General features: G+C 45.6%; 1 protein-coding gene across 6 annotated transcripts in view; it reads right to left on the bottom strand.

The window, feature by feature from the left end:
• The window catches only part of LOC140385401 (uncharacterized), a 649,931-nt gene that overhangs the window by 218,163 nt on the left and 410,760 nt on the right, over positions 1-21,008 (bottom strand). For all 6 annotated transcript variants that reach the window (XM_072467513.1, XM_072467511.1, XM_072467516.1 and 3 more), the window contains one exon: positions 4,604-4,793. In XM_072467513.1, coding sequence (XP_072323614.1) covers positions 4,604-4,793 — 190 coding nt within the window. The remainder of the gene's footprint in view (positions 1-4,603; positions 4,794-21,008) is intronic.

The following is a 21,008-nucleotide window of genomic DNA, read 5'->3' on the forward strand; positions in this document are numbered from 1 at the left end:
TGCAGAAGTTAAATTACAATAGGGAAAACATCTCCTGTTCATCTATCTCCCTTTCCAATTATTTCCACAGATTAAATGCTACTCACACGCCATCATCCCGACCCTTTTCTCCTTACCACTTTACTCTTACCCCACCCATACCCATTATGCTTTCATGTTTCACTTTTCTATTCCTCTTTTCTCAACTTAATCCAGTGCTCTTCCTTCATCCACTTCTTCTTACCCACCCTTCCTCTTACCCACCAAGCTTTCAATTTTAAGCCATAGCTAAAGTTGTTTTCTTGTTTTGTTTAATATTTCAGATTTAATAATATATTCAGTCACTTATAGTGTACGTATGTCCTATCACGGCACACCACATTTACAACATTCCCCTTTGCTATCTGTGATCTGTACCTCAGATATCTCAATGATAGCATGTTATTGTACTTGGGCAGGAGGTAGAGAGTGACAATTTTGAAAGAGAGGTAAGAGGGGTGGAGCATGATGCTCAAAGGAAGAGAAGGTGCCAAAGGAGGAGGGGGTTGTGATCAGGTGATAAGAGCCAGGGTGAATGGTGGAAGGTGTAGAAAAGCAGGGAGGCTTATTAAAGGGAATGGTGTCAACTCGCCTCAGCCAGGTCTCCCTTAAGGCCAATATGTCAATGCAATCATCCACAATAAATTAATGAATGGCAAGGGCCTTGTTCACAAGTGAAATATGTAGAGTGGTGGTGAGAGCTGATTTACTGGCGATGCCCAGAGTGACAGCAATGAGAGGGTTAAGTTAGATGGGAAAGAGGTTGGTAAGATTAGCCCCAGCAGACAACTGAAGTGGGAAGTTAGCAAGAGAATAGGATGGGGCAATTGGGGCTGTTACTTGTAATGAGTCAGCGTTAAATGCCTTAATCCAATTTTTAAAGGATGCTGAGAGAGGCACAGAGGAAAGCTTTGGCTTATCTATGAGGGAGTCAAATCTGGGAGAGAGGCAACGGTCGAGGAGTACTAAAGAGTTGGGGTAGGGAATTGGGGAGAAGTAAAAGGAGGCATGACAATTATCCTATTGTTGGAGAGTTTTGAGGATGTAGTTAGCAGGGTGGATAAAGGGAATCCAGTGCATGTAATATATTTGGATTTTCAGAAGACATTTGATGCGATGACACACAAAAGGTTGCTGAACAAGACAAAGACCCATGACATTGGGGTAATATATTTGCATGCACTGAAGATTAGTCAATGGTGACTGAGAGTAAAAAGATAATTTTTGGGTGACAAGTTGTAACTAATCAAATGTCACAAAGGATATAGGGATAGGGAGGAAATTTGAATTGAGGAAGAAGAACAGCTATGATCTTATTGCCTGCTACAGCAGGGTTGAGGGGCATTATGGCCTGTTCCGATTTATGTCCTTCAGATAAGGCTATTCTGGACATGCTAAGTAATGTTAAACATTTCAGGAATTTGACAATTTAAATTATATACATTAATTCAACTCTTGCACATGGTACGGGATCAGTAACTGTTTTAAGTCAACATCTCATGAGTTGTTTGGTGACAAATACTCTGTAAAACCAACAATAATGGAACGAATGTCTGACAGGTCAATTTGGACCAGATGGCCTATATCCTAGTGTCTTAAAGGAAGTGGTTGCAGAGACAGTGAATGCATTTGTTGTAATCGTCCAAATCTCTCTGGATTCTGGAAAGGTCAGAGCAGATGGGAAAACTGCAAATATAGGTCCGTTATTCAAAGAAGAAAGAGAGACACAAAGGAGGAAACTATAGGCCAGTTAGTTAAACATCTTTGGAAAAATGCTAGAATCCATTACTAAGGAGGTAGTAGCAGGATATATAAATAATAATAATACAATCAGGCAGAGTCAACATGGTTTTGTGAAAGGGAACTCATGGGCGTCATTCTCCGACCCCCCGCCGGGTTGGAGAATCGCCGTGGGCTGCTGAGAATCCTGCCCCCGCTGAATATCCGGTACCGGAGACTTCGGCGCAGGTTGGCGGGCCCCCCCGCTGGATTCTCCGGCCCGGATGGGCCGAAGTCCGACCGATAAATTGCCTGTCCCGCCGGCGTGGATTAAACCACCTTTTGAACGGCGGGACACGGCAGCGTGGGCGGGCTCCGGGGTCTTGGGGGGGGCGCGGGGCGATCTGGCCCCGGGGTGCCCCCACGGTGGCCTGGCCAGCGATCGGGGCCCACTGATCCGCGGGCGAGCCTGTGCCGTGGGGGCACTCTTTCCCTTCCGCCTCCGCCACGGTCTCCACCATGGCGGAGGCGGAAGAGACTCCCTCCACTGCGCATGCGTGGGAAACTGTCAGCGGCCGCTGACGCTCCCGCGCATGCGCCGCCCGAAGATGTCATTTCCGCGCCAGCTGGCGGGGCAACAAAGGCCGTTTCCGCCAGCTGGCGGGGCGGAAATTCCTCCGGCGTCGGCCTAGCCTCTCAATGTTGGGGCTCGGCCCCCAAAGATGAGGAGCATTCCGCACCTTTGGGGCAGCGCGATGCCCGTCTGATTGGCGCCATTTTGGGCGTCAGTCGGCGGACATCCCGCCGTTTCGGGAGAATTTCGCCCCATATCTAAAAATTATTAGAGCTCTTCTGCAACAGGTAAGGTGGAAAATAAGGTGGATAAAGGGGTATCAGTAGATGCAGTGTATTTGGATGTCAAAAGGCATTCATTAATGTGACACATAAAAGATTGCTGCACAAATAAGAGCTCTTGGCATTTGGGGATGATAGCATGATAGCATGGATAGAGGATTGACTAACAGGAAACAGAAAGTCAGAATAAAAGGGTCATTGTCAGGTTGGCAAACGGTAACTACTGGCGTGCTGGGGCCGCAACCATTTATGATTTCTATTCATGACTTGGATAAAGGGACCAACTGTATTGTAACCAAATTTGCTGATGATGCAAAGATTGGTGGGAATGCAAAGGGAGTTTGGAAGGCAAAGGGAATGGGAAAATATGTGGCAGATAGAGTACTGTAGTTTCTCATTTAATGTTGTAGTTGCAATCCTGAAAAGTGCGACTTTGAGTGAAACAACTTTAAATTAATCAGATTTTTCCATTGCAATTAATGTAAAAGCTTTAGTTAGGTTCTGTGGGACTTTTCTTGTCAGGAAAAAGCATGGAAGTATTATACATTATAAGTTTAAATACCGTAAGTTGCTAAATTAATATATTTGTAAATGCAAAAACTCTTAAAATAATATACATTGAAAAACATAAAAGAAATATGCTCACTCTTTCTGCTTACCACCTGCTCATCATCTCTCCCGCTTGTCGCTTCTTCTGCTCCTTGCCTCGCCTACTCCTCAATCCTCCGGCTTGCTGCCAATCATACTTCCTGACCCGCTGGCTCACTGCTGATCAGTCTCCCTGACCCTCCTGCTGGCTGACCCAGTCCGCTGGTCAACTTTCTCAATGTCTGACCCGACTGCAAATTCCATTAACTGACTGATGTTAAATCAAAGGTACGCCCGTCAATAGCACAGTAACTAAATTCCGTGATTCTCAAGAGGCAACAATTATACAAATGCAAATATCTCGGTGGGTTGTAGAGCTGCATGAGATTGGAAGAGGTGCGGCCACGGAGAAATTTGACAACAAGGAGGAAAATCTTAAAACTGAGGCGAAGTTTAACAATTTCTGCAGTATTGTCTGTCTTTGAGATATAACTCAGTCCTTCCTTTGCTGAAATCTTTTTCCATGCTTTGGTCATAATTGACACAACAACTATGATCCTTCAGTTTCCTTCACCCTGCTCTCTTAGGTCCACTTTGCCTCTCTATTTCTTTCTCTTCTTTCAGAAAACACCTGAAAATGTTCTCTTTTTGACCTATCGTTTGGTCACCTCTGCTTATTTCATTTTCCATAGCTCATTGTCCTTTTTAACACTCAGTATTAATTTGTAAAACAACTGGGAGTATTATTTTTTGATATAATTATCTAAATGAAACCTGTTTTTGCTATATTACAGTTTTCCTTGTAAAGGGGACTCATCCAATGACCCTAGTAAAACATTAAATAAAGGATCCCTGACCTCTCGCGTAGACATTAAGTTGTGGAATTAGTGTTTTAAGCTAGCTCCAGAATAGTTTGAAAGGCTTACCCAAATTACTTACAATACTTTTAGCGAATAGCTCATCGATTTCTGGCCTCTTAAGCGTCCTGGATTTTAATTGTTCCACCACTGGTGGCTGTGCCTTCACGTCCTAGGCTCTGGAATTCCCTTTTTAAATCTCTTTACCTCTCTTTCCTTCTTTAAGATACTTCTTAAACATACGTCTTCGCTTAAGCTTTTGGCCATCCGCCCTAAGTGGCTCAGTGTCAAATTTTGCTTCATAATACACCTGTTAAACACCCTGGAGCATTTTATTGCATTAAAGGCTCCATACAAATACACACTGTTGTTATATTATCAAACCAAATTTCAAGTATTTACCCAAAGGCTGCAAATTTGAATTAGCTTAGGGAGTTGATATAAACTATGAAGTTTTACTTAAGTAAGGAGAAAAATAAACAATTGTCACTTAGTGAAAACATTAAAGCCTTATTGCATCAAAATCTACACATCAGAAAGATAGTTGTAAAGGAGGAATAACTCACTTGTAATTGTTCATCTCTTCCTCTGTAGTTTCAAGATGCTCTTTCAGTGTTTCTACTTCAGTATGCAATTTTTGTTGCTTTTGCTCCTGACGAACTATCTCAGCTATTTGATCATTTAGCTGCTTCTCAGTAGCTTGTAAGTTTGACTCCATTAAAATGAGTTTCTGCTCTCGACTTGCAAGCTCTTGAGCTACAATTAGATATTAATAAGTTTTAATATTAAAATCACTTGTATACTTCCCTAATAATTACATGTAATAATATTTCAAGATTTTAATACTGGATGCAAATACACAAACAGAAGTCAAATTTGCTTTTATTTTCTTCACTTGTTTTCTCCCCTTCTGTCCTGGAAGCATTAGTTATCTGGTTGGCAGAGTTCCCATGGACACTCTATTCCTTGCCAAAGTAGTCATTACTTAGGTGCAAGACTTCACCACTGGTAGGACACTGGTCAAGGGGTGATGGGCTTCCTCCAGGATGTTCCCTCAAGGATTTCAGGAGTTGTCGTGATGTGCTGCACTCCTCAGACATGAGCCTTCAGCGAGGTTTGGACCTTGATTAAGGGGAAGCGGAGGAACGGTACACTTCCTTGGAGGATGAGGAAGTAGAAAAACACCGTGAATCATCAGCCTTGCAATGCCCTCCACATATCCAGTTGAGACCTCGATGCCTCAAGCAGGATGAAAGTGATCATTGGGCAGCATTAATTTAGCTCTGTTTTCCCTGAGGGCCCACTTGTACTGGAAGCGAAGCAGCTCAGAAATGCAATATTGTCAGAGGATGAGCGTGATTCCAAGATTTACATGAAATGTAGAGTTTCCTCTCTTCCTTGCATTGTTAGGAACACAAGTCTGTAACTGCCATACTATTTTACACAGGTTTGGCTCCAATCATTAACCTTTTCATTGCACTGAATCATTGTAACTGATCCCACCCATAACGAAGGTCTCTCAAGTGAGACACAAAGTGAGACCACTGAGCCAGCACATTCACCCTCAGCACATTTATGGGGTGTTCCTATTGTTGTTGAAGATGAGAGTGAGGCAGGCTGCTTGTGTGTGTTTATGCCTGAGTGTGTGTGTGTGTGCATGGGTCCAGCTGAGATGCCCAGTGTGGTCATCCTTTTCACCTCAGTACTAGCAGAACAACATGATTCCCCACCTGTCTTGATGGAGGGATAGGCATGCCACAGAACTGACATTCATTGATGCCACCCCCTCCAACCTTATTACTGCCTGCCTCAGCTCATTCATACAGCTTGAATGTCAGTGAGAAACACCAGCTGGCACATATCAGTCATCCACTCCATGCATCTTGGCATGCTGGTGCATCATGTGCTGGGCGGCATGGTAGCACAGTGGTTAGCACTGTTGCTTCACAGCACCAGGGTCCCAGATTCAATTCCCAGCTTGGGTCACTGTCGTTGAGGAGTCTGCACGTTCTCCCCGTGTCTGTGTAGGTTTCCTCTGGGTGCTCCGGTTTCCTCTCACAAGCCCAGAAAGACGTGCTGTTAGGTAATTTGAACATTCTGAATTATCCCTCTGTGTACCCGAACAGGCGCCGGAATGTGGCGACTAGGGGATTTTCACTGTAACTTCATTGCAGTGTTAATGTAAGCCTACTTGTGGCAATAAAGATTATTATCATAATCAGCATTGAACAACTCTCCGATGATGACTTGGCATACCTCTTCGATCTCAGACGAGGTCAGTTCAACAGCTTTCCGTCGGTTTTGATATATATAGACACCTTCTGTAAATAATCTGAAGGCATGTGACAGCAGCAAAGAAAGGAATATGCCAGCGTGCTGGTGCCAGAACAAAATTCTCTTTAATCCCACCGTGGATCTCAAAGCGTTGTGATGTTGCCCTGTCATATATTGTCACGAAAAGAGATGAAATTGAGCAGCTTCAGTGGGAAGTCAAATTTTCCCACAGTTTAAATGGGCTACCTCTGCTTACATGATCAAATGCCTTGGTGATATTGATAAAGGAAATATATAGTGGTCTCCTTTGTTCGTGGAGTTTCTCTTACAGTTACTAGACTGAGCATTATGTTACTTGTAAATCTTCCAGTTCTGAAACCACAAGGGAATCGGAGTAGATGCAGTCGGTCAAGATTTGCAATCTGACAAGGGCAACATGGGCAAATATGTTTTGCACGATACTGAGCAGGGAGATATCTCAATAGTTGTTGCAATCATTGCAGTTGCCCGTGGTCTTGTATGGGGTCACAATCTATGCATGAAGCTTACCCTAGAACACAAGCCCCTCCCTCCAGCAGAGTCAGATAAATTTGTGCAGATGATGCAGGAGTGCCGTTTCTCATGGTTAATGACTTCAGGACGTACAGTATTAACATCTGGAGCATTTCCCAAGTTAAGCAAGTCAATAACTTTGCTAAGTTCTTTCACTATGGATTCAATATCCAGCTCTGCCAAGATAAGCAGGTTTTCTATGATGTCTAGAATTTCCTCGGTATCAATATTCTCCCAAGAAGAAAATATTGCATATAACTAACACTGAGAATAAACCAATAGATGGCGCTATGTTTCTGGATCACAGTAAAACCAACAAATATCTTTTCCAAATGCAGAACCTTAAAGTACAACAACGAAGCCCCATTTCTTTACTGCTGAAAATAAAAAGTCTGCATTAAACATTTACCCAAATGCAGCCTACATAGCATCTAAAAGGGCCAGTTTCTAATTTGCTGCAATCTACATTTCATCTCTCAGATTCAATTGAAATTTATTGCCAAAAAAGCCACAAGAACTTTCATGTTTGGAGTAAGAGTTAGTTAACGGAAATTAATTTTAAAAAAATTTATAAGTGTGAAATGCAATGAAAACCAAACCAAATCTCTTTAGAACACTTGCACTGTTTTGTTGTGGGAAAAGCATATAACTAATGAGTAAATATCAACCATGATTAATATGAGACAGCAATAACAGAAATGTTTAAATTTCTACCTTACGTTATCACACAGATGACTTGGATTGTAAAAAAAACAATTGAGCGCAAATGCTAGTGGCTTATCTTTATTAAAGATTGTACAACTATAGCGAGGGCTTGCAGAAAACAGGTTGATAGTTTAAACATGCTGGATATTAAAATTCGCCAGGCAACAGAAATAAATAATTGTGCAATTGTGCAGAGCACGTGCCTGAAACATTAGGCTATTTGCATATGGGTATGGTGGCGAAGTGATTTTATTACTGGATTAGTAATCCAAAGGCCTGGACTACTAATACAGATAGGGGAGTTTGCAATCTAGAATAAAAATACTTAACTGAAGCATAGGCAATTTCAGCAGGGTGAGGATTGAATTGACCCAGGTAAATTGGAGTGTAAGACTAGCAGGCAAAATTGTAAGAGAACAATAGGGTAGCTTTAAAGAGGAAATGGCTCAGGTATCGCTGAGGTACATTCCCATGAGGGGAAATGAAGAACAAAGCCAGAGCTTCCCAGAAAATGCAAAAGATGGAGAATAAAATGAAGCAGGAAAAGGGCATGTACGACAGGGGTTAGGTTGAAAATAAAAGTGAGAACCAGACTGAACATTTCAGAAGAGAAATGAAAAAGGAAATATGAGTGGCAAAGAGAGAGACAATGGGCGAGATCTTCCGGCTGTCCATGCCATGCCAGCGGGATCTTCTGGTCCCGCTGATGGCCCACCCCTGCAGTGGGATTTTTGGCGGTGTGGGGTGGATTAAATAGGAAATCCCACTAACAGTGGCAGGGCCAGAAGATACCGCGGTTGGCCAACAGGGTCGCCTCCTGATGCCGAGAAACACGCTGTGCGGGGAGGGCCAGAGAATCTCGCTCATTGGGAGGAAAATAGCAGATAACATCAAAGGAAATCCCAAAGTATTCTACAGGTCCAAGAGCAAGATGGTACTAAGAGGGGATATGGGGCCAATAGGGAATCAAAAAGAGCATCTGTGAATGGAGGCAGAGGGCATGACTGAGTTTCTAAATGACCACTTTACCTCTGTTTTTACCAAGGAAGATGCTGCATGAGCCATAGTAAATCAGGAGGTTGGGATACCGGAAGGACTAAATATTGAGAAAGAGAAGATAATAAAAAGGCTGGCTCTATTTAAAGTTAGTAAGTCACCTGAATTGCAACCAAAAATGCTGAGGAAAGGAAGGGTGAAAATCTTCAAGGCATTGGCCGTTAACTTGTGAACCTCCTTAGATACAGGATGGTGTCAGAGAATTGGAAAATTGCAAATGTTACACCCTTGCTCAACAAAGATGTGAGGATAAACCCAGCAAATACAAGCCAATAAATTTAACCTCATTGGTTTGAAAGCTTTTAGAAATGATAATCTGGGACAAAATTGACAATCACGTTTATAAGTGTAGGGCAATTAAGGAAGGTCAGTGCAGATTGACAAGTCAAATTGCCGTGAACTAACTTGATTTCTTTGATCAGGTAACAGAGAGGGTTCATGAGAATAATGCAGTTGATGTGGCCTTCACGGACTCTCAATGTGCTACATAATTGGCTTGCGAACAAAGTTGAAGCCCATGGAATAAAAAGGGATAGTTAGGGAAGCATAAGTTGGCTGAGTGACAGGAAACAGAGAGTAGTAGTGAACAGATGTTTCTCAGAAGGGGTGTTCCAGAAATTGGTATTAGGACCACTACTTTTCTAGATATACATTAAAGACTTTTGAGTTGGCTGTACCTGGCACATTTTCAAAATTTGCAGATGACAGAAAACTTAGAAGTGTATGAATTATGAGTAAAATAGTGATAGACTTCAAGAGGAGGTAAAAAAGTTAGTGGAATGGACAGACACCTGGCACATGAAATCTAAATGCTGAAAAGTATGAGGTGATACGCTTTCGTAGGAAGAACAAATACTGACAAGAAAAATAAAGGGGACAATTCTAAAGGGGGAGAGGGCTGGGGGTGTCTGGGTGCAAATTGTTGAAGATAGGGCAGGTCAAGAAAGTGGTTAAAGGACATGCAGTATCCTGGGCTTTATAACTAGAAGCATAGAGCGGAATTCTCAATTTATTTTGTCAAAGTGTGATGGTTGGCAGTTCTGGGGGGCTGTCCCCGCTGGCCGGAATGGTGTGAACCTGTTTCCGATTTTGTACTTGGAGCCTCATTAATTAAAATGGATGAGCGAGTATCTCTCCGAATCACCTGACGGGTTGGGAGTGATTCGTCTGCTGCTTTCAGCTAGTGTGTTTGAAGCATATTTAAATACCAGTGCAAAACGCTCATATAATTATCTCCAGCCCATCAGTTTCCAGAACACTGATAATTAAGTCGGGCCGGTGCAGACTCGATGGGCCGAATGGCCTCCTTCGGCACTGTAAATTCTATGAATCTATGATCAATATGGCATCCAGCCATGAGCAAAAGACCACCTCCCTCAACAAGAAGGCAGCATCCCGCTTCAGCCACCAAGCCCTCAATACCTTGATTTGAGGACTCCGGGCATAGAGGCATGTCCTCTGTAAGTAGGGTAGCTCAGGTAAGCACTTGAATGTCACCTCTCCCATTGCCCAGGTCAGCATCGCTGGCAACCATGCCAAAAGCAGGATGCAGTGCAGGAAGCAGATGGATGATCTGATCCACTCTGCCTGGGTAAGACATCCTTCAGCCCCCTCTAATATCAAACTCTCTTCACGGCATCATGTACACAAATGGTTAATCTCTTTATGGCTCTCACACATCCATTAGCGGGGGATCCATATTAACACTCATTCTTGTTCACACTCCAGCCTCTTGCCTTTCTCAGGAGAGCTCACCACAAAAAGGGGACAAGCATTTAGTCTAGCCTCTGCTCCATCCCCTCTGATCACATGCCTTTTATTCGTCTTCATACTGACCAAGAGGACGCACAACAAGCGAGAGCAGGGGAGGGATAGCTGAGATCCTCGCACTCACAGAATTCAAGGAGTCTACAACCCACCTTGCTGGAGCGGACAGGGATCGCTCCTGTGGTGAAGCAGAGATTAGCCTTTCCCAACAACTTAGTATGGATCACAGGTGCATCACTTCATCAAATCCTGACAACCAAAGTGAGTCAAATGTACTCTGAAATAGCTTAAGCTCATCCATTAGGCACCAGTACGTTAAGGCCAGACAGGCAGCTAAGTAGCAAGCTGAGCCCCAAAACATGTCTGAGGATGAGGAGGCTCATGAAGATCCGTCACAGCGCTCACCAACACCCTCCACCACCCCAGAGACACAAAATTCGATGTGGCATAGCTCAGGGACACTTTCTGGGGAACACCTCGCTGACACGTCCCTACAGCAGTCGGAGGCAGTGAGAGTCCAGGTCTCCAGCATTCACTATCATTCATTGTATGGGTATGTGAATGTCTTGGTCAACTGAAGGTGTTTTGATTTTGTACTTTGGAATCCTCATATGGATTCCTACAGTGCAGAAGGAAGCCATTCTGACCATCAAGTCTGCACCGACCCTCTGAATGAGCACCCTACCTAGGCCCACTCCCCCACCCTATCCCTGTAACATATACAGAAAATAGAAGCAGAAGGAGGCTATGTGCCTTTTGAGCCTGCTCCGCCATTCGTTATGATCATGGCAGGGGTTGTACCCCGTACCCCACTGAACCTGCACATCTTTTGGACATACAAGGGGTAATTTAGCATGGCCAATCCACCTAACCCACACATCTTTGGACTCCCCAAGTGCATGGCTCTCCCCTCCCCAGTGCTTGCCTCTCTCCTCCCACCATTCCCCAATGCATGACTCTCCCCTCATCCTTCTCCACTCCTGTGCATGACTTTCCCCTAATACTTCTCCTCTCCAATGCATGACTTTCCCCTTATCCTTCCTCTCTCCAAAGCATGACTCTCCCCTCATCCTTCTCCTCTCCAATGCATGGCTTTGCCTTCATCCCCTCTCCAATGTATGGATCTTCCCTCATCCTTCTCCACTCCAATGCATGCCTCTCCCCTCATCCTTCCCCTCTCCAATGCATGACTCTCCCCATATCCTGCCCCTCTCCAAGGCAAGGCTTTCCCTCATCCTTCCCCGCTCCAATGCATGACTCTCCCCTCATCCTTCCACTCTCCAATGCATGGCTCTCCCCTCATCCTTCTCCTCTCCAATGCATGGCTCTCCCCATATCCTGCCACTCTCCAATGCATGGCTATCCCCTCGTCCTTCCCCTCTCCAGTGCAAGGCGCTCTTTCATCCTTCCCCTTTCCAGTGCAAGGCGCTCTTTCATCCTTCCCCTCTCCAATGCATGACTCTCCCCATATCCTGCCCCTCTCCAATGCATGGCTATCCCCTCATTCTACCCCTCTCCAATGCTTGGCTCTCCCCTCACCCTTCCCCTCCCCAATGCATGGCTCACCCCTCATCCTTCCCCTCTCAATGCATGGGTATCCCCTCATCCTACCCCTCTCCAATGCATGGCTCTCCCCTCACCCTTCCCCTCCCTAATGCACGGCTTGTCTCAACCCTCTCCAGTGCACAGCTCTCCTTTTCCCTCTTTACTAAAACTGGCATCCCTCCCCCCACCTCCCAGTAGATTGAAGTTTATCTCAAAGTTTAACCATTCTCTCATTCAGTGATAGTGTCCCGTCATAAGATGGACATTCATGTGATGTCAACCCTTGTGTAATTAGACTTCGAACCCTTGTGTGTTGTCAGGGAGATGCGTTTAAATTTATATTAGAAGCGTTTGTTGGGAAAGTTTTGAAACTTTACTCCTCAAGGGTCAGAAATGTTGAGGAGAGTTCATCAGCAATGAGACTCGAATGGCAGCTGGGTCTCCTCACTGTTCGTATCCAAACCCAAGAATGAGAGCTCTAGGCCGGTCTGCATTTGATTCGTGGCAGTGTTTGCATAATTAGATAGGGTTAAAAGTGCCAAAACGTGCCTGACATTGCTACCATTCCTCAGTGGACTTTTAAGTTCACAGAGTGAGCGTGTTAGCTGGTTGCCACTGACCAAAGTACAGATCTTGTCCTTGCAAGTCATGAGATCAGAAAGAGCAGTTGTGAATGTAGGACCTGTTCTCTCAGCGAGATCCCGGAGATGACAGGGAATGGCTTGGAGGTCTAAGGGTGATGTCTCCAGGTTACCTGACTTAACTTTCCCCGTCCTGGATCCTGTCTGCAATTAAAGTATCATGGGCATGTCTCTTCCTCCATGGCATCAATACGCTCACACTGTCCCTCAGCAGTCCCCTTGGGCTTCCTGAAGTTCCTCATCTTCATCTTCCAATGCGCTCTCATCCTCCTCCAGTTCACCCTCTGGCACTGGTTCACCTCTTTGCATAGCCACTTTGTGAAGGGCACAACAAACTGCAATCATCTGGGAAACCCTCCCGGTGCCTATTGCAGAGAGCTACCTGAACAGTCCAAACTTCCGAAGTGCATCTTCAGAAGCCTTGTGGTCTGCTCTGTGTTTGGAGCTGTGTGCAGCGCTGTACCTCTCCTCGGTACAAGTTTGAGGTAATACACTGGAGTTATCAGCCAGTGTTTAAGTTGGTATTTCTTTATCCCCCTGCCACCATCCCTACAGATATTCTAGCCCCTCGAAAATCCCAGGCATGTGGGAGTGACTGAGGATATAGGAGTCATGACATCTTTCAGGGTACCATGCACACACGTGCAGAATGTGTTTGCAATGGTCACATACCAGTTCCACGTTGATGGAATGGTCGTCCTTGCGGTTTATAAACATTCGAGGCTGCTGCCAGGGAATCCAGATAACCACCTGGGTGAAGTCTATTGCACTCTGCACTCTTAGGAAGCCTGAGATAGCTTCAAAGCCGGTCAATCTTTGAGCATGGATATCATCGTTTAGAGAAAACCTGACATAATGATGGGCATACCTGTAAAGGGCATTGGTCAGCTCCTTTATGCAACAATGTACTGCAGATTGAAAAATGCTGCACAGGTCCCCAGTTCATCCCTGGAAAGACCCAGAGGTAAAGAAATTAAGTGCTGCCATCACCTTCAAAACCACTGGCAGGGGGAAGCTTCTGGCCTCACCTGGCATCAGGTCTTCATGAAGAGTGTGGCATATGTGATGTATGAGGTCTCTGGACATTCACAGGCATGCCTCGCACTACTTCTCACACATTTGTAAGTTGGAGTCTCTTTGACGCTATACCCTCAATGTGGCGAGTCTTTTCCGCAGTGTCTCTTTTCCAGGGCAGCACTTACCACGGTGGTTAGTGTAGTGATCTTTACATGGGTATGTACAGAAGGGGCTGATGGGTAATGGAAAGACCACTGGGGGGAGCACTGGCGTGTATAAAAGGGTAAACAAGCAGCCCTCTGGTCTCTTGGGTGGATTAGACTGTGAGGAGAACAGAGGCAGAGATTTAGCTCAGGGCTGCTTGTGTGATCAGGCCTAGTTGTAGTGTATAGAAAAGCTGTAACCTTTCTACTAGTACAATTGTTAAAGTAAGAACTCACGCAGTTATTTAAGTTGTGTTGCTCAATACACCTTCTGTAAAACTTCTGGACGACTTTGAGCCTTCTTCCAAAGCCTCTACTGTAACTGAGTTGAGTAGCACAGATTACCTGCCTTACAGGTAGCAAAACATGGTACCAGGTTGGCTTTAATCGGACAGTACTAGATAGATTAGATTAGAGACCAGAAAGAACCAAAACAAGCAGAAAAAGTAATGGGCTGGCTGCTCGACTGTGGAAGACTTCGCAGCATTTTGATTCCAAACAACCTACCGAAGCGATGGACCACACACCACTTCCAGAGTTGCTGAAAACTACCGGTAATTTAAATAATAACTGGAAAATGTATAAACAGCAGCTTCAGATATACCTGGCAGCTACTGCCCTAAATGCAGTCTCCGATGGGAGAAAGATTGGGATATGACTCTCAACGGCAGGCCGGCAAGCTGTAGACATTTATAAGTGATAATGGCAAAATTTGATGAGCACTGGAAATCACAGTCAAATGATATCATGGAACGATTTAACCTGCGTAACAGATTCCAAAAAAACGGGGAGACTATCTCCAATTTTGTCAAAGATCGCCACTTGCTAGCACAAGGTTGTAACTATGCTGATGTAACAGACTCAATCATCAGGGATCAATTAATCTATGGTCTCTCAGATGAAAATTTAAGGGAATCATTAATGCAGCAAAATGATTTAACTTTAAAAACTACCATGGCAAAATGCTTACAGCTAGAGCAGAAAAAACAGCAGTACCTGAAGTTTCTTGAGAAAAAGAACATGGAGGAAGTACTCCACGAGGTAGAAGATGTTAAAATGGTGGCCTCTCCTCACAGGCCTTCTTTTCCGGCCGCTGGCGCCCATTACAGCATGCGCGCAGTCAGGAGAAATGTGATCACGCAAGATCCCAGTATGCGCATGTGCAAGAAGCTGCATACGCGCAGTATGTAAAGTACTGAACCCAGCCAGAAGAGCGAGTCACGCATGCGCGATCACTGCCGACGCGTGATGTCACGGACGTCATGATGTGCTACCGCTGTGGCACCGCCCATTTAAAGGGGAAATGTCCTGCACTAGGGAAAAGATGTTTAAAGTGCTCCAACGTGAATCACTTTGCCTCCGGTGTCAGTCCACAGCCAAATATTACTGTCCAATGCAAAGACACGGAAACTTCAAGGTTCACACAGTAGATGCAATGGACACTCAGACACCCGAAGAACATTTTTCCAACCGCGAAGAGTTCCACTCCTGGGAGAACACATATGGCGTTGGAATCATAAACGCCACAGAGGAACCGCACAAGCTGGCCACACAGCCTCAATACGTGCATATCATTGAATCCACAAGCGAATGGAGTGCCACGGTGCAAGTGAACAACTCCCCAATTATGTTCAAGCTTGACATGGGAGCATCCGCGAACTTGATGACAAGCAAAGATCTCGCATCCATCGCAGGGACACACGAGATGATACCTGCTGCATGCAAGTTAACAGACTACAATGGCAACCAGATCACCTCGAGGGGATCATGCCACCTACAAGTAGTTCATAAGAAAGTCATGAAAGAACTACGTCTTGAGATCGTGGACGACAAATGAAAGTCGCTGTTAGGTTTTCAAGCCTGCAAGGATTTGCGGCTGATACAAAGGATTTTCATGAACACGGTTGGCTCATCACGACTGTCCGATGCCATCCAGCTGCTTCTCAGTGAGTATCCTGATGTCTTTTGTGGCATGGGTACGTTATCCTACAAGTACAAAATCCTGCTCAAAGACGATGCAACACCGGTCATTCATGCACTTGGCCGCGAGGTTTGCTAGTGTCACACGGGAGGGTTTAAACTAGTATGGCAGGGGGGTGGCGACCAGAGCAATAGGTCAGAAGGTGAAAGCATTGAGGGAGAACTAGGGAATAGGGTCAGTATGGCTCTGAGGAAGAGCAGACAGGGAGATGTTGCTAAAAACAGCGGGTCTGGTGGCCTGAAGTGCATATGTTTTAATACAAGAAGTATTACAGGTAAGGCAGATGAACTTAGAGCTTGGATTAGTACTTGGAACTATGATGTTGTTGCCATTAGAGACCTGGTTGAGGGAAGGACAGGATTGGCAGCTAAACGTTCCATGATTTAGATGTTTCAGGTGGGATAGAGAGGGATGTAAAAGGGGTGGAGGAGTTGCGCTACTGGTTAAGGTGAATATCACCGCTGTACTACGGGAGATCACCTCAGAGGGCAGCGAGGCTATATGGGTAGAGATCAGGAATAAGAAGGGTGCAGTCGCAATGTTTGGGGTTTACTACAGGCCTCCCAACAGCCAGCGGGAGATAGAGCAGATAGGTAGACAGATTTTGGAAACGAGTAAAAACAACAGGGTTGTTGTGATGGAAGACTTCAACTTCCCCAATATTGACTGGGACTCACTTAGTGCTAGGGGCTTAGACGGGGCAGAGTTTGTAAGGAGCATCCAGGAGGGCTTCTTAAAACAATATGTAGACAGTCCAACTAGGGAAGGGGCTGTACTGGACCTGGTATTGGGGAATGAGCACGGCCAGGTGGTAGAAGTTTCAGTAAGGGAGCATTTCGGGAACAGTGACGATAATTCAGCAAGTTTTAAAGTGCTGCTGGACAAGGATAAGAGTGGTCCTAGGGTGAACGTGCTAAATTGGGGGAAGGCTAATTATAACAATATTAGTCGGGAACTGAAGAATCTAGATTGGGGGCAGATGTTTGAGGGTAAATCAACATCTGACATGTGGGAGGCTTTCAAATGTCAGTTGAAAGGAATTCAGGACCGGCATGTTCCTGTGCGGAAGAAGGATAAATACTGCAATTTTCGGGAACCTTGGATAACGAGAGAGGCCTCGTCAAAAGAAAAAGGAGGCATTTGTCAGGGCTAAAAGGCTGGGAACAGACGAAGCCTGTGTGGAATATAAGGAAAGTAGGAAGGAACTTAAATAGGGAGTCAGGAGGGCTAGAAGAGGTCACGAAAAGTCATTGGCAAATAGGGTTAAGGAAAATCCAAAGGCTTTTTACACATAGGTAAAACGCAAGAGGATAGCCAGGGAAAGGGTTGGCCCGCTGAAGGATAGGCAAGGGAATCTATGTGTGGAGCAAGAGGAAATGGGCGAGGTACTAAATGAATACTTTGCATCAGTATTCACCAAAGAGAAGGAATTGGTGGATGTTGAGTCTGGAGAAGGGTGTGTAGATAGCCTGGGTCACATGGAGATCCAAAAAGACGAGGTTTGGGCGTCTTGAAAAATATTAAGGTAGATAATTCCCCAGGCCTGATGGGATCTACCCCAGAATACTAAAGGAGGCTCGAGAGGAAATTGCTGAGGCCTTGACAGAAATCATTGGATCCTCACTGTCTTCAGGTGATGTCACTGAGGACTGGAGAATAGCCAATGTTGTTCCTTTGTTTAAGAAGGGTAGCAAGGATAATCCGGGTAACTACAGGCCGGTGAGCCTTACGCCAGTGGTAGGGAAATTACTGGAGAGAATTCTTCGAGACAGGATCTACTCCCATTTGGAAGCAAATGGATGTATTAGAGAGAGGCAGCATGGTTTTGTGAAGGGGAGGTCGTGTCTCACTAACTTGATAGAGTTTTTTAAAGAGGTCACAAAGATAATTGATGCAGGTAGGGCAGTGAATGTTGTCTATATGGACTTCAGTAAGGCCTTTGACAAGGTCTCTCATGGTAGACTGGTACAAAAGGTGAAGTCACATGGGATAAGGGGTGAGCTGGCAAGGTGGATACAAAACTGGCTGGGTCATAAAAGGCAGAGAGTAGCAATGGAAGGGTGCTTTTCTAATTGGAGTGCTGTGACCAGTGGTGTTCCGCAGGGATCAGTGCTGGGACCTTTGCTGTTCGTAGTCTATATAAATGATTTGGAGGAAAATGTAACTGGTCTGATTAGTAAGTTTGCAGACGACACAAAGGTTGGTGGAATTGCGGATAGCGATGAGGACTGTCAGAGGATACAGCAGGATTTAGATTGTTTGGAGACTTGGGCGGAGAGATGGCAGATGGAGCTTAATCCGGACAAATGTGAGTTAATGCAAGGTCTAATGCAGGTAGGGAATATACAGTGAATGGTAGAACCCTCAAGAGTATTGAAAGTCAGAGAGATCTAGGTGTACGGTCCACAGGTCACTGAAAGGGGTAACACAGGTGGAGAAGGTAGTCAAGAAGGCATGCGGCATGCATGCCTTCATTGGCTGGGGCATTGAGTATAAGAATTGGCAAGTCATGTTGCAGCTGTATAGAACCTTAGTTAGGCCACACTTGGGAGTATAGTGTTCAATTCTGGTCGCCACACTACCAGAAGGATGTGGAGGCTTTAAGAGGGCGCAGAAGAGATTTACCAGGACGTTGCCTGGTATGGAGGGCCTTAGCTATGAGGAGCAGTTGAATAAACTTGGTTTGTTCTCACTGGAACGACGGAGGTTGAGGGGTGATCTGATAGAGGTCTACAAAATTATGAGGGGTATAGACAGAGTGGATAGTCAGAGGCTTTTCCCCAGGGTAGAGGGTCAATTACTAGGGGGCATAGGTTTAAGGTGCGAGGGGCAAGGTTTAGGGGAGATGTACAAGGCAAGTTTTTTACACCGAGGGTAGTGGGTGCCTGGAACGCCCTGCCGGAGGAGGTGGTGGAAACAGGGACGATCGTGACATTTAAGGGGCATCTGGACAAATACATGAATAGGATGGGAATAGAGCGATATGGACCCAGAAAGTGTAGAAGATTTTAGTTTAGACGGGCAGCATGGTCGGCACGGGCTTGGGGGGGGGGGGGGGCCTGTTTCTGTGCTGTATTTTTCTTTGTTCTTTGTTCTTTGCACCAAGGAGGGGAGGGTACCAGCTCCGTTGCGGGACAAGCTAAAAGCAGAACTCCAATGCCTCCAATCTCAAGGCATCATATCACAGGTCACACAGCCGACTGACTGGGTCACCTCGTTGGTATGTGTCAAGAAGCCGTCCGGTGAACTCAGAATCTGTTTAGATCCCAAAGATTTGAACAAAAACATTTGCAGGGAGCAATACCCTGTCCCCAAGCGAGAGGAGATAACGAGCGAAATGGTGAAGGCTCGCATATTCACCAAACTAGATGCCTCACAAGGCTTCTGGCAGATGCAGCTCGATGATTCCAGCCGACAGCTATGTACCTCAACACACCGTTTGGATGATACTGTTATAATTGTGTGCCTTTCGGGATTATCTCTGCATCTGAAATATTTCACAGAATTATGGAGCAGATGACGGAAGGCATTGAAGGTGTCCTTGTATATGTTGATGACATCATAATATGGTCAACGACAGAGGAAGACCACATTGCTCGGTTAAAACAAGTCTTCCAAAGAATCCACCAATTTGGGCTGAAGCTCAACCAAGCCAAGTGCACCTTCGCACGTTCATCTCTGACCTTCCTGGGTGACACGATATCAGAGCACGGGGTGAAGCCGGACTCGGAGATGATCGCGGCAATTCAGAACATGCAGCGGCCACGTGACAAGAAAGCGGTGCTCAGGTTCCTTGGATTCATCAACTTCCTCGGCAAGTTCATATCGAACCTAACAGCACGGACGATGGCGTTACGACATGTGATAAGAAAGGACATGGAGTTTGACTGGACTCCATGTCACCAAGACGAATGGGTGGATCTGAAGCACCAATTAATGGCAGCTCCAACACTGGCATTCTTCGACCCGACAAAACCCACAAAGATCTCCACCGACGCCAGTCAGTATGGAATTGGTGCGGTGCTACTTCAACAGAATGACCAGTCGGAATAGGTCCCAGTGGCTTACGCTTCTAGAGCGATGACCGCCACAGACTGCAAGTATGCACAGATAGAGAAGGTGTGCCTGGGATTGATCACGGGTATAACAAAATTCCACCACCATGTGTATGGTCTTCCCACATTTCTAGTGGATACTGATCATAGGCCACTGGTCAAAATTATCAACAAAGATCACAATGACATGACGCCGCGCCTACAACGCATGATGATGAAGTTGTGGAGGTACGACTTCAAGCTGGTCTACACTCCTGGGAAGGACCTAATAATAGCTGACACCTTATCCCGAGCCATTGACGCTGACAGTCCGTCTCCGGCTTCCATTAACGATGTGGAAGCTCATGCACAGTGGTGCAGGGAGACACTCCCGGCAACGGACGAGAGGCTGCAGCAAATTCGTCAGGCGACATGAGAAGATGCAACCCTGCTCCAGGTCATGCACAACCTTCAGCATGGCTGGCCAAGAGGGCTGTGCCCACAGTTCCAAAACATCCAAACTGAACTGTCCGTGGTGGATGGCATCATACTGCGAAATGACAGAATCGTCATTCCTCTGGCACTCCGGGCGGACATGCTCCGCAGGATTCATGAGGGGCACCTTGGTGTCGAGAAGTACAAAAGAAGAGCGAGGCAATCTGTGTACTGGCCTGGGATAAATGAGGACATAACAAACATGGTGCTCACATGTGACACGTGCCATAAACATCGACCGGCACAATGCAAGGAGCCACTCCAGCAGCATGTGATGGCTATGTCACCATGGGACAAAGTTGGCATCGACTTGTTTCATTCCATGGGTCAACACGATGTTCTTCTCATAGATTATTACTCCAACTTACTCCAAGGTAATGAAACTCCCGGATCTCACATCGGCGTCAGTTATCAAAGCCTGCAAGGAAACTTTCTCGAGGCATGGCATCCCACAGACGGTCATGTCCGACAATTGCCCTTGCTTTGCAAGCTGGGAGTGGTTGGAATTCTCAAAAAATTACAACTTCAAGCACGTGACGTCGAGTCCACACTTTCCTCAATCGAATGGCAGGGTGGAGAAAGGTCGCCACATTATTAAGCAACTGATCAGCAAGGCCACTGACTCGAATTCCGACATATACTTGGCTCTAGTCATTAGTCATTAGAGCATTAGTCATTGGAGACTCCAGAGTTAGGAGGAT

The sequence above is a fragment of the Scyliorhinus torazame genome, chromosome 11 (assembly GCF_047496885.1).
Source record: "Scyliorhinus torazame isolate Kashiwa2021f chromosome 11, sScyTor2.1, whole genome shotgun sequence".
In the NCBI taxonomy this organism is placed as follows: domain Eukaryota; kingdom Metazoa; phylum Chordata; class Chondrichthyes; order Carcharhiniformes; family Scyliorhinidae; genus Scyliorhinus; species Scyliorhinus torazame.